Source organism: Antechinus flavipes, chromosome X (assembly GCF_016432865.1).
Source record: "Antechinus flavipes isolate AdamAnt ecotype Samford, QLD, Australia chromosome X, AdamAnt_v2, whole genome shotgun sequence".
NCBI lineage: Eukaryota > Metazoa > Chordata > Mammalia > Dasyuromorphia > Dasyuridae > Antechinus > Antechinus flavipes.
Window position 1 is genome coordinate 37,275,740 of NC_067404.1, and position 14,102 is coordinate 37,289,841.

At 42.1% G+C, this 14,102-nt stretch overlaps 1 protein-coding gene across 1 annotated transcript in view; it reads left to right on the plus strand.

Moving 5' to 3' along the window:
* The window catches only part of MCF2 (MCF.2 cell line derived transforming sequence), a 136,225-nt gene that overhangs the window by 81,637 nt on the left and 40,486 nt on the right, over window positions 1–14,102 (plus strand). Inside the window, exons 11-16 of the mRNA XM_051969150.1 lie at window positions 4,034–4,158; window positions 5,769–5,883; window positions 7,531–7,650; window positions 8,104–8,295; window positions 12,349–12,540; window positions 13,558–13,729. Of these exons, the coding sequence (XP_051825110.1) occupies window positions 4,034–4,158; window positions 5,769–5,883; window positions 7,531–7,650; window positions 8,104–8,295; window positions 12,349–12,540; window positions 13,558–13,729 (916 nt within the window). The remainder of the gene's footprint in view (window positions 1–4,033; window positions 4,159–5,768; window positions 5,884–7,530; window positions 7,651–8,103; window positions 8,296–12,348; window positions 12,541–13,557; window positions 13,730–14,102) is intronic.

Below are 14,102 nucleotides of genomic sequence, written 5' to 3' on the forward strand. Positions count from 1 at the left end.
TGCCTCTTCCCTTCCCCCTTCCTTCTGTGTCTCTGATCTATTGTTTTGGTTTTTTTAAAAAAAAATTTATGACATACTGAAAGATAAGTTAAGTACGCTAACCCTACTATATTCTGCTAGGTACTGCAGGCCTATGAAAACAAAAGCAATGTCCCTGCCCTCAAGGAGCTTACATTATTACACTGATGAACTTTAGGATTTTTCCTACTTCTATAAAATAAATTTTTGATAGCTTGATTGGTATGGCATTGAATAAATAGATCAGGATTTCTTAATTTTGAAGTGGGAGGGGGTAGGAAGGAAGAGGAGAAAGGAAGAAAAGAGCATGATATTGAGGGAAATGGGTCTTATTTTGAATGACTTTCATTACACTGCTCAGATCCAATGTGTGTACTAAGTCAGAAAAAGTATATGCAAATTAACACAAAATAATTTGAAGATAGAATGCTAGAAACAGAGTCAGAAAGGTCAGGGTTTGGATTTTGCTTTAGAAAAAAATGCTGCATTGGGTATTGGGAAATATCTAGGTCTGAACAGGCCACTCATTGCTTATGGGATGGGTAAACATTTCACTTCTTCAGCCCTGGTTACATAAAATGAGGGGGTTGAATTAGATCAGTGTTTCCCAAAGTGTGGTACGCGTATCCCCAGGGGTACGGGAAGAGTTTGGTGGGGGTACATGGTGCACCGGAGTTTGGTGGGCTTATGCACTACACCGTGCTTAGCTGCGCCTAATTCTACCTTCTCATGAGTCAAGTCAAGACAGTCTTGTGAGGAGTGAGATGGTCCAGTGTGACACGGCGTGAATATACCACACTTCGTTACAGAGACAACTTACTTCATTAATAGTTAGTGGCTTCTCCAGGCGCCTGTGTATTTTTAGCTTTTGTGCGATTTTTTTATAGGAAAAGTTTGTTATGTGCTTTAGTAAGTCCAACTGATTTTGATTATTTTTATATAGAAGGAGGAAATTGTTTGTGCTGAGATAACAGATCGTCATAATTTGGTTCCCTGGTTGTTCATTTTAATCTGAGATGCAGCTCCACATCCAATAGTCTTTTCCTTATTTTCGACTTAACGTGTACAAATGCTGAAAAAGCAACTTCACATAAATATGAAGTTGAAAAAGGCAAGATGTTTTTCAGAACTTCTTCTGTTAAAACAGGATATACATGTTGCATTTGTAACCAGAATGATGTTAAAGTACATTCCTTATGTTTGTTTTTCAAGAATCCGTCTGAAGCCAATTCAAACAATTGTTCTTTTTCCGCATGCGACAAATCTTCTGGCATGGATTTATATTTTATTATGAATAATTTTATTTTCCATTTATTATTATTTTGTGTATGTACCAAAAAAAGAAAAAAATAAATATATTTTGATTGTTATTAAAATACATCCATTTTTTTGATGAGGGGTATTCAGCATTACGGAAATTATAGAAGGGATACACATATGTCAAAAGTTTGGGAAACACTGAATTAGATATGGTGGCACCGGAGTGGCTAGATTGCCAGGCCTGAAGTTGGGAAGATCTGAATTGAAATCCCGACTCAGACACTTCTAGCTGTGTGACCCTGGGCAAGTCACTTTACCCTGTCTGCCTCAGTTTCCTCATCAGAAATTGAGCTGGAGAAGGAAATGGCAAATCACTTCAGTGTCTTTGCCAAGAAAACCCCACCAAGGGGTCACGGAGAGTTGGACATGTCTGAAAAACCACAGCAGAAAGTTGAGATTCCAAGATTCATATAACTTATCTGAAGCTCTGAATGGCCATTTAACTAATCCATCTTTCAGATTCTTCTTCTCTATTATGGATCATCTGTTAGATCTGAGGATGTAAGGTGATGTTTTGGAAATTTAGACTATGAACACAAGACTACAGTATTGTGGTCATTATGTTCTGCAGAGATTTAAAGTAATTCTCTGTTAATGGTTTCTCTTTGTTCTGCACTTAACTAATCAATGAAATTAATGTTAATTAAATGGCACCAATTAATTTAGTTGATGTGATTGAACCTCTTAGCTTGTATGTTACATGTTATATAGTTAAGAAAACTTGAGTTCCAATTCTGCCTCAGATAATTGCATGCTAGGTAAGTGACCCTGGTCGCTTAACTTTGGTTAGTCTCAGTTTCCTCATTTATAAAATGAGATTAACAATAATAGTAACAATGATACCAATCTCTTGGAGTTGTTATGAGGCTCAAATGAAATAACATGCAAAGTACATTACACACCCTAAAATATTTTTGAAATTCTAGTTATTAAATAGAATGCCATTGAAGCAATCCTCATGGGTAAATGTTGCACCTCTGGAGATAGATCCCTGCTTCTGTCTTCGGAGGCACATTTCTTTTTGTCATTTCAATTTCTTTGCCATCTGGCTCCAATTCCATTTTCTAGACTCGTTTTCTATCACTTGCTCTCATCCAATCTCGGTTCTTACTAACCAAGCTTCCTTGTTGTTTCTGTGCTCCATCTCCTGTCTCCCTGCCTCTGCACAGGCTATACCCCATGCTTGGGGTGTATTCCCTTCTTACTTTTCTCCTTTGGAATCCCGAGATCCCTTCAAGGGGATGCTTCCTTCCAAATGCTTCCTCCAATACAAGCTCTTCCCTGATCTCTGCCAGTTGGTGACACTTCTCTCTCAAAATTACCTTGTGCCCTCTTCATAGCTCAATGTATATCTCATTTAACTGCGAATAGAATGGAAGTTCCCTGAGGACAGTGGTTTTTATTATTTATGTCTTTGCATCCTTAGTGTGGAACATATGGCCTAACAAATGTTGTTATTTAGTATTTCACTTGTGTCCTATTTGGAATTTTCTTGGCAAATGTACTCGAGTGGCTTGCTATTTTCTTCTCCAACATGTTTTACAGATGAAGAAACTGAGGCAGACAGGGTGAAGTGACTTGCCTAGGGTCACACGCCAGTAAGTGACTAAAGGTGGATTTGAGCTCAGGAAAATGGATTTTTCCTACCTCCAGACCTGGCACTCTATCTGCTGTACCACTTATGTGCCTGGCACATAGTATGTGCTTAATAAATGTTTGTTGAGTCATTAGATTTCACAGGCACAAGGAATGACTTTCTCTTCTATAGATTTAACCCTATAGGGCGAACCGCTTTTGTCCTTGATTGAGGAGAGCACAATATTCAACCAGAGTTTACTTTAAATGGTCCCCAGAGTCTTTCTTTCTTTTCTTTTTTGGAGGCAGTTGGGGTTAAATGACTTGCCCAGGTTCACACAGCTAATAAGTATCTGAGCCTGAAGCCTTGCTTTCAAGAAGACTATGGCTGGCATAGCTTATGGCTCCTAGGGAGATGCCATTTAATGCATCAGTGTAAAAATCTTGTTACTCTGTTTAAGGATCTTCCCAAACATATTCTGTAGTAGCTGAGCTATAGATTGAACTGTATGTAAGCTCTTTCAGAAAGCTGGCTGGTTAGCTGAGTTGTCAGGAGGGGCAGCCTCGGGGAGGGGGCTGTCAGGAGGAGTACTGCTCCCTTTTGCAAAGTGAAGTCATTTTAATTTTAATTAGGAAAAACAATATTTAAAAGAATCGAGAGGTGGTTTGACGTAATGAATAGGAAATCAGGAAAAAGTTCAGAACCTGGAACACTCTCACTGTCAGGAAATGCTGGCACAGCCCACCAAGATCACGCATCTTCAGAGAGCTAGGATACCAAGCGTCATTTCTTGGACGGAAGGACAGAAGAGGGACTGTTGCTGTAGTGAGGGTGTACTTACTAGAACTAAAGTATGAGCTATGAGTGAAGTGGACTTAACCCTGTGTCACTGGCTGCCTTTGCCCAGGATTGATCCTAGAGTGTGGAGTAGGCTGCTGCCCACAGGTGGAAATCAACTCGTTTATAGAGAGCTAAGCTCTTCCAGTAGGTTGGTTTTCCTTTCTATTTTGCTTCCACAATATATCCCTGTGGCTAGATGGAGACAAATTTGAGCTGATAAACTTGAGTTTTTTCAAAGAAGAGAAAAAGTAAATTTTCTGTGGTCTTATTCTTTTTCAGGAACAGATTAAAACTGTTACAAAAGAAGGAAATGTGCTGCTGAAGACCTTTGAAGTGCCTAACACCAAAGACTCAAAGAAGGAATCTTCTCAAGAACAATCTGGAGACTGGGAAACTATTCAGAGGTGAGAATCTTGTTAGTCTCGTTCAGTTCCATTTGATAAGCACATACTGTATGCCAGGCACTGTTCCTACTATTCAGAGACATCTGGAAGGCAGAGATACACTGAGGTAAAAACAAAACAGTCCTGCCCTCAGGAATCTTTTTTGCCCCCATAGCTTTTTATTTACAAGTTATATGTATGGGTAATTTTACAGCATTGACAATTGTCAAACCTTTTGTTCCAATTTTTTCCCTCCTTCCCCCCACCCTCTCCCCCAGATGGCAGGATGACCAGTAGATGTTAAATATACTAAAGTATAAATTAGATACACAATAAGTATACATGACCAAATCGTTATTTTGCTGTACAAAAAGGATCAGATTCTGAAATATTGTACAATTTAGCTTGTGAAGCAAATCCAAAATGCAGGCGGGCAAAAATATAGGGATTGGGAAGTCAATGTAATAGTTCTTAGTCATCTCCCAGAGTTCTTTCACTGGGCGTAGCTGGTTCAGTTCATTACTGCTCCATTGGAACTGATTTGGTTCATCTCATTGCTGACGATGGTCAGGTCCATCAGAATGGATCATCATATAGTATTGTTGTTGAAGTATCTAATGATCTCCTGGTCCTGCTCGTTTCACTCAGCATCAGTTCATGTCAGTCTCTCCAGACCTTTCTGAAATCATCCTGTTGGTCATTTCTTACCGAACAATAATATTCCATAATATTCATATACCACCCTCAGGGATCTTACTGTGCAGAGGGCATCTTTGTTAAAATTTTGAGGGAAAGCCTGATTCTTCTGCCCCACTGTCCTAAGGACAAAGGTTTTCTTGGATGTCCCTCAATCTCTTGGCTGTTACTAGTGGGCATTAATGGTGATCCTTATGGCAGACTTTTCCTGATGTAGTGGGATTTGGCACCTGGATTCACATTCCATCTCACTGCCTTATTTCCCCTTTCAAATAAGGGGCTAGTTTAGGTGATCTCTAAGACCATTTTTGGCACTAACATTTGATGGTCCTAGGAAGTCCTGGGGAGACTTCTGTTTTTCTATCTCTCTGAGGCATCATGGGTTGGAGCTTTGCTTATGTTTCACAGTTGCCAAACAAAATTCTTGCTCTGGAAAATGAATGTCTCTCTGAAACCTGCCCCCCCCGGCCATGTCTGTGTGTCTATGTGTCTGTGTATCTGTCTGTCTGTCTCTCTCTCTTTCTGTGTCTCTCTGTCTCTCTCTCTCTCTCCTTCTTTTCCTTCCTCCCTCCTTCTTTCCCTCTCCTTCCTCCCTCCCCCCACTGTCTATCTCTGTCTCTTTCTGTGTCTCTCTGTCTCTCTCTCTCCCTCCTTCTTTTCCTTCCTCCCTCCTTCTTTCCCTCTCCTTCCTCCCTCCCGCCTCTGTCTATCTTGTCTCTGTCTCTCTCTTTCTCCTTCTCCCTCCCTCTTTCCTTTCCTTCCTCCTTTTCTCCTTCTCCTTCTCCCTCTCCCCTCTGTCTCTGTCTCTGTCTTTCTGTCTGACTGTCTTTCTCTCTCTCTCTCTCTCTCTCTCTCTCTCTCTCTCTCTCTCTCTCTCTCTCTCTCTCTCTCACACACACACACACACAATCATCTTTGGATTTTGCTTTGTCTAGATTACTTGCTCAATTGCATGATATGGAAACAGCCTTTGATGAATTTTGGGATAAGCACCAACTCAAGATGGATCAGTTTGTACAACTTTGGAGATTTGAACAAAATTTTCTAGAGGTATGTTAATCCATTGCTCTTCCCTAGGGAGATTTTAGGCATTTTCAAGGAGATGATTTTGCTATCACAACATCCTATTCATGGTTTTTCACAAATGTATAAGCAAATATAGGAGTTTAGTGCGTTAAAAACAATTTCTCTATCCCAGTAATCAATAAAGAGATATTTGAAAATAATTGAGAGAACAATTAGGTGTTTCCAAAAAAAGGTTGAATAATTAGTAAGGGTGACATTTTATAATAGTTAAAAGTTTGTAGAGGGCTATCGGTAGATCTTCTTCATTCTGTGAGACCACTCGTTGAGGTGCATACTATTGTAGTGTCAGAGAGGTGGAGAACCTTTCCCTGAGTCACGTAGGTCTTAAAAAAATCTGTGGGGAATTTGAATTTAGATATTCCTGAATCTAAGCCTAATACTCTATCTTTGTTCCACCATGAATGGCCTGACTCAAGGAATTGTCAATCTCAAAAAATAAATAAATAAAAGATGGGGGCAGTTCATAGCTGTTAGTAGATTGGAAGCTCCACGGGAGGCAGCTGTGTGATGAAGCAGGCAGAAAAGCTCATGTGATCTGCGGCTTCATTTAGAGGGATCCAGCTTTTGGGAATGAAGAGGTGATAATCCCACAATCCACTTCTTTATTCCTACCACATCTAAGGGATTGTGTTCAATTCTGGACATCACATTTTAGGAGGGACATCAGTAATCTGGAAGATATCCAGAAGAGGAAAGCTTAGATGGTGGCAGATCTTCAGTCTCTGCCATGTGAGGATTGGTTGTAGGAATGAGGGGTAGATAACCTGAGGAAGAGACGACTTAGGGGAAAGGTATGTGATATCTTCAGGGTTTCAAAGGGTTGTAGAAGCATAGCTTTACATGAAGAAGACTCCAGATGGCGCCATCCATTTTGGCCTAGAATGACACAGGGGCAGAGACTTAACAGGTACCAGAGATTGGACTGAGTTTCAGACTCCACCTCAGTATTCCTTCCACCTCATGAAGCTGGAAATGGAATTGGCATTATCTTGCTTGGCCTTAGGGAGCAGAAAAAGGAGAAGGGGAGAAAGTTCTAGGGAGGCTATGCCAAACAGCAGAGTTCTCTATAAATGTGATGAACTGATATTATCATGCCTTTTTTAACTTCCTACCTCATCAGTGTTTATTCATATCATTGCTGTCATCTGTCCTGGAATGAAAAGCAATTCAAGGCAGGGAGTGTGTCCATTGAAACAGTTTTTATAGCATTTCATCTTCTCTATGCCCAGCCACATCTGATAGGATTCTGCCATGGAGTTGGGAAGAACTGGGTTTGAATTCTGACTTCAGTATTTTCAAAGTGGGTGACCCTGAGCAGGTGATGTCATCTCTCAGAGCCTCAGTTGCCTTGTGAATGTAAATGGGTATAGTGGTACCTCTCTCAGGGACTTATTTGGGAGGATCACAGGAGATAATGTATAGAAAGGACCGTGAAAGTGGCATCTGTTATTTATTATTATGGTTATAGTTACAAAAGCTTTCTTCCTTTGGGCAGCTTTTTTTTCCTTCTCAATATTTTAAAAAATCATGTTTTTCTAGGAGACTTAATTAGAAAGAAAAGTGCCTTTTAAATTTGTCCATGCCAGGTAACTCTTCCCTCTATGTCTTTAGCTAAAGGATGCTGTCGAATTCTTAATGGAACAACATGCCGCCATACCCAGTACTGGAGAAAATGTGGCGGATGTAAGGCAAAAGCTCACAGAATTGGCCACCTTGGATGAGATGTCTAAGGTAAAGTTTCATCTTCAGTACTCTCCCTCCCCTTTCTGTTCGTGAAATGGAATAGGTGTTTGGAATGGGACTGAGCAGCTGTTCTTTTCTCATAGCACGTTTCAACAGAATTAGCTAAGCCCACCCCATGTCCAGCTGCAGAAGGATAGCTGATTTTTATGACTTTGGGGGAAATGGCCAATTGGTTAATAGAGCTATGGCAGGAAGCTCCTGGAGGAGTGGAGTGGACTGTTTCCTCTAATGGGCAACAGCTGTGCCAATACAATCTGTGAAAGTGATCCTAATAAAGAGAACAGCCTTCTAATGAGCTTGGGTGTTTGGGAAGGATGGGCAACAGATCAGTGTTATCCCAGGTGCTCCATTTCCTTGTTGGTAGTATGATGAGGGGGGCAAGGATGTTAACTACAGTTGAGAACTGGGACTTGAGAACTACTGCTTCTTACTCCATCTCAGGAGTTGATTGGGAAGGCCCAGCTCGTGATACTGCAAGGGCATCAGCTTGCCGCTAATCACCACTATGCCGTTGACTTAATCTGCCAGAGATGCAATGAGTTAAGACACCAAACGGATGTATTGTCTGAAGAGCTGAAAGCCAAAGAGAAGAAGCTCAGCAAGACCTTGGAACTCCAGAATCGGCTGCGCCAGGTAGTGGGCATTCTGAGAAATGGGGTCATCCCTGATAACAAACTCATTCACCCTTGTGAACTCAACTCCCTCCTGCGTGCCAGTGACTCTTAAAGCTGCAAAGTGAATGCATGAATGAAAATTTATTTATTAAGTGATTAGTCTGTGCTAATCAGTGAGGCTAGGTATGCAAAGACAAAGATATTTTTCCGCCCTTGAGGCATGTGCATCCTAATTGGAGGGAGATAACTCATCCTTCCAGACTCCTTATATGACTACCCAAGTGAATATATCTAAAACAAAGTTCATTATCATAGAATTCTAGAATCTTCGAATTAGAAGAGACATTGGAGACTATCCAGTCCAACTCCAACTCAGGTGGCAAAGGGCCTTGAGTCCATGCCGTGTGAGGATTCGTTATAGGAACTGGGGTTGGTTACCCTAGAGATGAGAAGACGTAGGGAAAGTACGTGATAACTATCTTTGAGGTTTCAGGGGATTGTAGAAATGGAGCTTTAGAGAAGAGAGACCCTAGATGGAACCATCCACTTTAATCCCCTCGTTTTATGGATGAGGAGACTGTGGCATCCTCTATACTTGGCCAGGAATTTCTCTACTACATACATCCGAAGCAGTCATCCAGATTCTACTTGAAGATGTCTAGGGAAGGGGCACTCTCTTCTTCCCAAGGTAGCCTATTCCAATTTGGGACAGCTCTACTTGTTAGAGTATTTTCCCTGATACCAAGCTGTTGATTTTTCTCTCTGTAACTTGAACCCACTGCAAGTTATTCTGAGGCCAAGTAGAATGATGCCTTTTCTAGACAAAATTTTCCTATCTCCTTCAATGAGTCCTCATGGACCATGATGTCAAGTTTTATCACTAGCCTAGTTGCCCTTTGTAGGATGTTCTGCTGTTTAGCAATGTCCTTCCTAACATGTGACACCCAGAACCCAATGCAATATCCCAGACATGGTCACATCTGGCCTAAATATGGAAGAACTTTCGTCCCTTAGTCCTGGATGTTCTGCCCTATTGAATGCAACCTCATATTGAGTTATCAGTTCACCAAAACTTTGCAAAAGCTCTTTTCCAGAACTGCGAACTATCTATAAATCTCCCATCTTCTCCTATGAAGTTGCTTTTTTGACCCCTGGCATGTAACTTCACATCGATTCCTGTTGTTCCACCTTATTAAACAATCAATCCGTTAATTATCAGTAAACATTGATTATTAGAGTAAATTCATCATTCTAGCCTGTTGAGATTGTTTTGTACATATTCTCTTATCATTCATTGTGGTGGTTATTCTACCTGACTTTGTCTCAGCTGGAAATCTGATGAGCTTGCCAAGGATGCCTCTGTCCAACTGGTTGGTTAAAAAATATGAATGCACATGGGATCACTCTCAGACAGCTGGAGACACTCCACTTCATTGGAGACCTCTTTCTAAGCTGATGTTATCTCCCGAATGGTTCCTTTTTGTATCTGGTCCTTCAGTTAGTTCTGAGACCACCCACCTGTACTCTTTGCTAGTTAACATCACTCCGTTTTGTCCACCAAGATAACAGAAGAGACTTTATCAGACGCTCTGATGAAATACTGACCAACTGTGTCTACAGCCTTCTTCAGATCTACTAGTGTGACAGCCTGGGTATCGGAGGAAATGTGGTTAGTCTGGCATGACTTTTTCATGAAGCCATGTCAGCTCCTGTGTTCACTGCTTGCTTTTCCATATGTTTGCTGACCATCTCTAATAAAATGTTTTATGTTGCAGTCAGTTTCACTAGCGTATGGTTTTCAGAATTAACTCTTGCATTTCTGAGCAAATCCGTGCAATATTTGTCCTCTTTAGTTCTGGAATGCCTTGCAGCAGCCTATCTGTTGTGTATCTTTCCATACCCTCTGAAAGTAGTTGAGAACTTTCAACCCCTCCCACATGGACTGGCTTTCTAGCGTTGCAGTTCCTGGGATCCTAATGATAGCAACAATAAAAATAATTCCCATTTATATGAGTCCTTCAGGTTTTCCAACAACTCTCTACACAGTTAAGTCTGAGAGATTTCTTCAAGCCCTTTGAAATCTGCCCTCTCCAAATCTAGGCTGCATCTCAGTCTGGGACTATCCTGTCCCATCTTTCCTATCCATTTCTATCACGAATCCCAAGCTGGCGTGGTCACCTCCTCCACACCCCCATCCCACCCCCACATTTTCCATCATTCCTCCTTCAGCAGCCAGCTTCTCTTTGTGGGAATCTAGTCTGGAACAGCAATTCCCCTTATTGCTTCCTTCACCTTCTAAAGGATGAAATGATCATTAAGGCAAGCTAAGAAATGATTAGCTAACTCTTTTTGGCAGAGGGAGGACTCCAGCAGATGTTCAGATAATTGAAAGCCCCCATCACCACTCTGTCATGTCTCTTTGCCAGTATTGTGATCTGTTGTTGCTTTCTGTCTGTGTGGTCTGTAGTACTTAGGACAATGTCACTTTTTTTCTTCCTCTAAATGCTCCCCGACCCTTTTAATTTTTCTTAATCTGCAATGTCCACCCCTCCCCCACATCTAATTCTGCTTCGTTATACTGTTCCTTTTGGATGTCCTGGCTCTTTCTCCTTAAGGTCATCCCTACTGACTTTACCATGTCTGCTTGCACCTCCCCCTTCCGTTGATCTTGCTGTCCATTTTTGTCATTTATATTATGTTGACTATATTGGTGATCTTGTTTCTCCTCTCTCCTTCCCACCAAAGCATCCTTCAGACTGTTCCCACATAGATCCCGTCACGCCAGACCTCGGCCCAGAAGTTATCCCTATGGTCTACTGAGTTGTTTCAGGTCGCACTCTTCAAAGCTCTCCTCACTCTTGCTTCACCCAACCTTGCTAGCCTGTTCTCCTGTTTCTCTCTTTCATAACTCTTCTTTCCAGCTCAACAGGGGAGCACTTCATGCCTCTACCAGGTCTTAGATTCTCATAATCTACTCTTTGCTGGGCCTGGAATGGCCTATCCACACTCTTGGCTTGTTGAAGTCACAACCCTCTTTAAAGCCCAAGTGAAACGTATTACCCTATGTTATATCTTCCTCAGTCTCCCTTGTGATGAAGACCTTTCCCCGGTACCCCCAAGCATTATGTCATTTCATACTTTCTAATAATGGATAATAAGAGGCGGCTCAGTATCAGTTTGAAGACTCAACAACCATTCTTTGATGGGCTCTACAAAAAGCAGGAAGTAGGTCATAGTTTGTTGACTCTTGGTCATCAGCCTGGGAGTCGGGCTCATCTGGAGCCTCTGGCCCCTACTGGCTATGTAACCTTGGGCAAGTCACTCAACTGCAAGGCCAGCATACAGTAGTCTTAAGTGGACACATGCCAGGCAAAAGAAGGTGCTAGATTCTCTATTGGGAGTGAGAGTCTCTTGCAGTGGGGAGATCACAGGTGTAGTCCTTCATAATAATAATAACTAGCATTTAGACAGTACTTGAAAGTTTCAGAAGTATTTTCTATTTGTTGTCATTAATCAACATGCAATATTATATATTCTAGCTATTTGTGCTACCCAAGCCCCCACTCCTGGGCTAGACTGTCAGCTACATGAAGGGAGGGACCACACCTTAACTAAACTTTGCGCCTCCCTTCACACCTAATATTGTGCCTTGTACACAAGAAGGTCTTGACCAATAGATTTTGTTTTTGAGATCAAAGGCATTTAGCATCCATACACTACCTTATGAGTTTGGTCCCATAAGTTTCCCAGTGCACTGGGGGCGCTGTTCTCCAGGGGGCGCTGCTGCAGTGCTGACCATTATCCAGGTGCGGGCTGACCAAGAGCTTTGTTACTTGTGAGGCCGCATCCAATTCTTGGAAGGAAGCCTTCATTTCTATCTTCTATCGCTCTGCTCTGCATCATTTACATAAAAACTTGGCTTTTTTTTTTTTTTTTTGGCCAGGTATCTTTTATTTCCATTATGATTTAATTTATGCAACACGGAGCAAAAATATCAATCATTGCCGTGTTCGTTTTCCTTATTGCCTCAATGGATGAATATGTTCAATCTTGCTTCGCTTCTCCCTGCCAGGCTCTCCTGTGCTGTGATGAGGGGGCCTATCTCCTTGCTAATCAGCCGATGGATAAATGCCAGGCAAAAGAAGGTGCTCAGAGAGCTCTTTATGACATCGAGAAGTTCCTTGATGTGACTCTCCCCAATTTAAAGTATGATCCTCGTGTCCTACAGCGGGAATTTGAGGTCATTTTGACTCCCGAACTCAAGGTATGGTATGTGCAGTCAGACCATAGATCTGGCAGAGTGGGCACTGGCCAGGCTACTCTAAGGCTGCCATCTTCGATAAGAGCATCGCTGTGGAGCTGGAAGGGACTTGGGGGCCATTAAGCCTGCTCCCTTTATTTTACAGATGAGGAAGCTGAAACCTCTGTAGATTGGAGTGACTTGCCCATGGCCACACGTAGGCTCAGAAACGTAGTTAGGGAAACTGGTCTCACAGGAGCGGATGGCAACCCAGCCCCTTCATTCTGAGAGGCATGGCAGGGACAGCCAAGAGATACTCCAAATTGAAGGCAAAAGTATTTGAGGCCTAAATGTGGGCAGCTGACTCCTTTCCTAGTAGGCGCAGAAGGTGCCCAGTCGAGCCAGGGCAAAAAGAAAGCTGTTTATCCTTTTGGTGGCCCAGGATTGAGATTGGGCGGGGCTATTGCCTATAAACTTCAGATCTCATACTGCTGCTCAGAGCTCACCTTTCCCATTTCTAAAACTGACCTGGAGCTAGAAGGGATGGGGGAGCCGTCTAGTCTACTTCTCTCCCTCATTTTACGGATTGGGAAACCGAGATCTAGATATTTTATTTAATCGATGCCTTGATCCAACTTGGAAAGGAGTCAACTGCTGGTATTCTGGAGGTACATTGATTCTCCCAGCATGGGAAGGGAAAACTTTTGGTTTTTTTCTCTGAAATTAAGGGCTAAGACTTATTAGACGAGCCTGTTTTCCCCCTTCTTAAGTCTGCACCAGTCTTCCTAGGGTCACTGGCGTCCTGGTGGAGGTGTTAGAGTTGTGGCTTTGTAGCCATGACAAGGCTTTACCACTTTAATCTGCTTTACATTACTTTCCTCAAGGTTTCCGACTTGCCATATCTTAAGCCCTCAATTGAAATCCTTCCTTTTGGTTCGTGCTGTTCTATTCTTTGGGGAGGTAATGGGGTTTTGGGGGCCTTCCTTTCGCTGATGATTTCCATCCAGTCCTTGATCCAGCATCTCATTTTGTGCTCTGCAGGCTCAGATCCAGGCTGTCCAGGTCAAGCTGGAAAGCATTCGCAGCATGTTCCAGAATCGGCAGACTTGTTTCCGGAAGCTGACAGATAAACATTCCCGGCCCATCCAACTTGTGGCACCCCGGCCGGAACTCACAGGCAGATCCAAATCGCCACTGTTCTCACCCAGACATGGTAAAATTGCTTCTTGTTGTCTTGCTAGCTTCTTAGCACAAATACCTTCTTTGCCTTATAAAAATGTTTATGTAATTCATTCATTCACTACCTAACCCTAAAACATGGAACTTCTCAGGTTTATTTCAATAGTTGGTATAGTCAATTCAATTCACTCTTTCTCAAATATGTATTAAGCATCTGCTCTGAGCTCTGATTCGTGCTCAGCATTGGGTTTACAAAGACAGTCCCTGCCCACAGTGAGCTAGCCCTCTGCTAAAGAAAAGTAACTGAATACCATCTGTATAGAAAATGATTGGAATATCAAATTTGCACATGGCACTAAGAGGGGAGGCATTACTAACACGATGGGTGAGTCAGGAGCAAAAAAGAG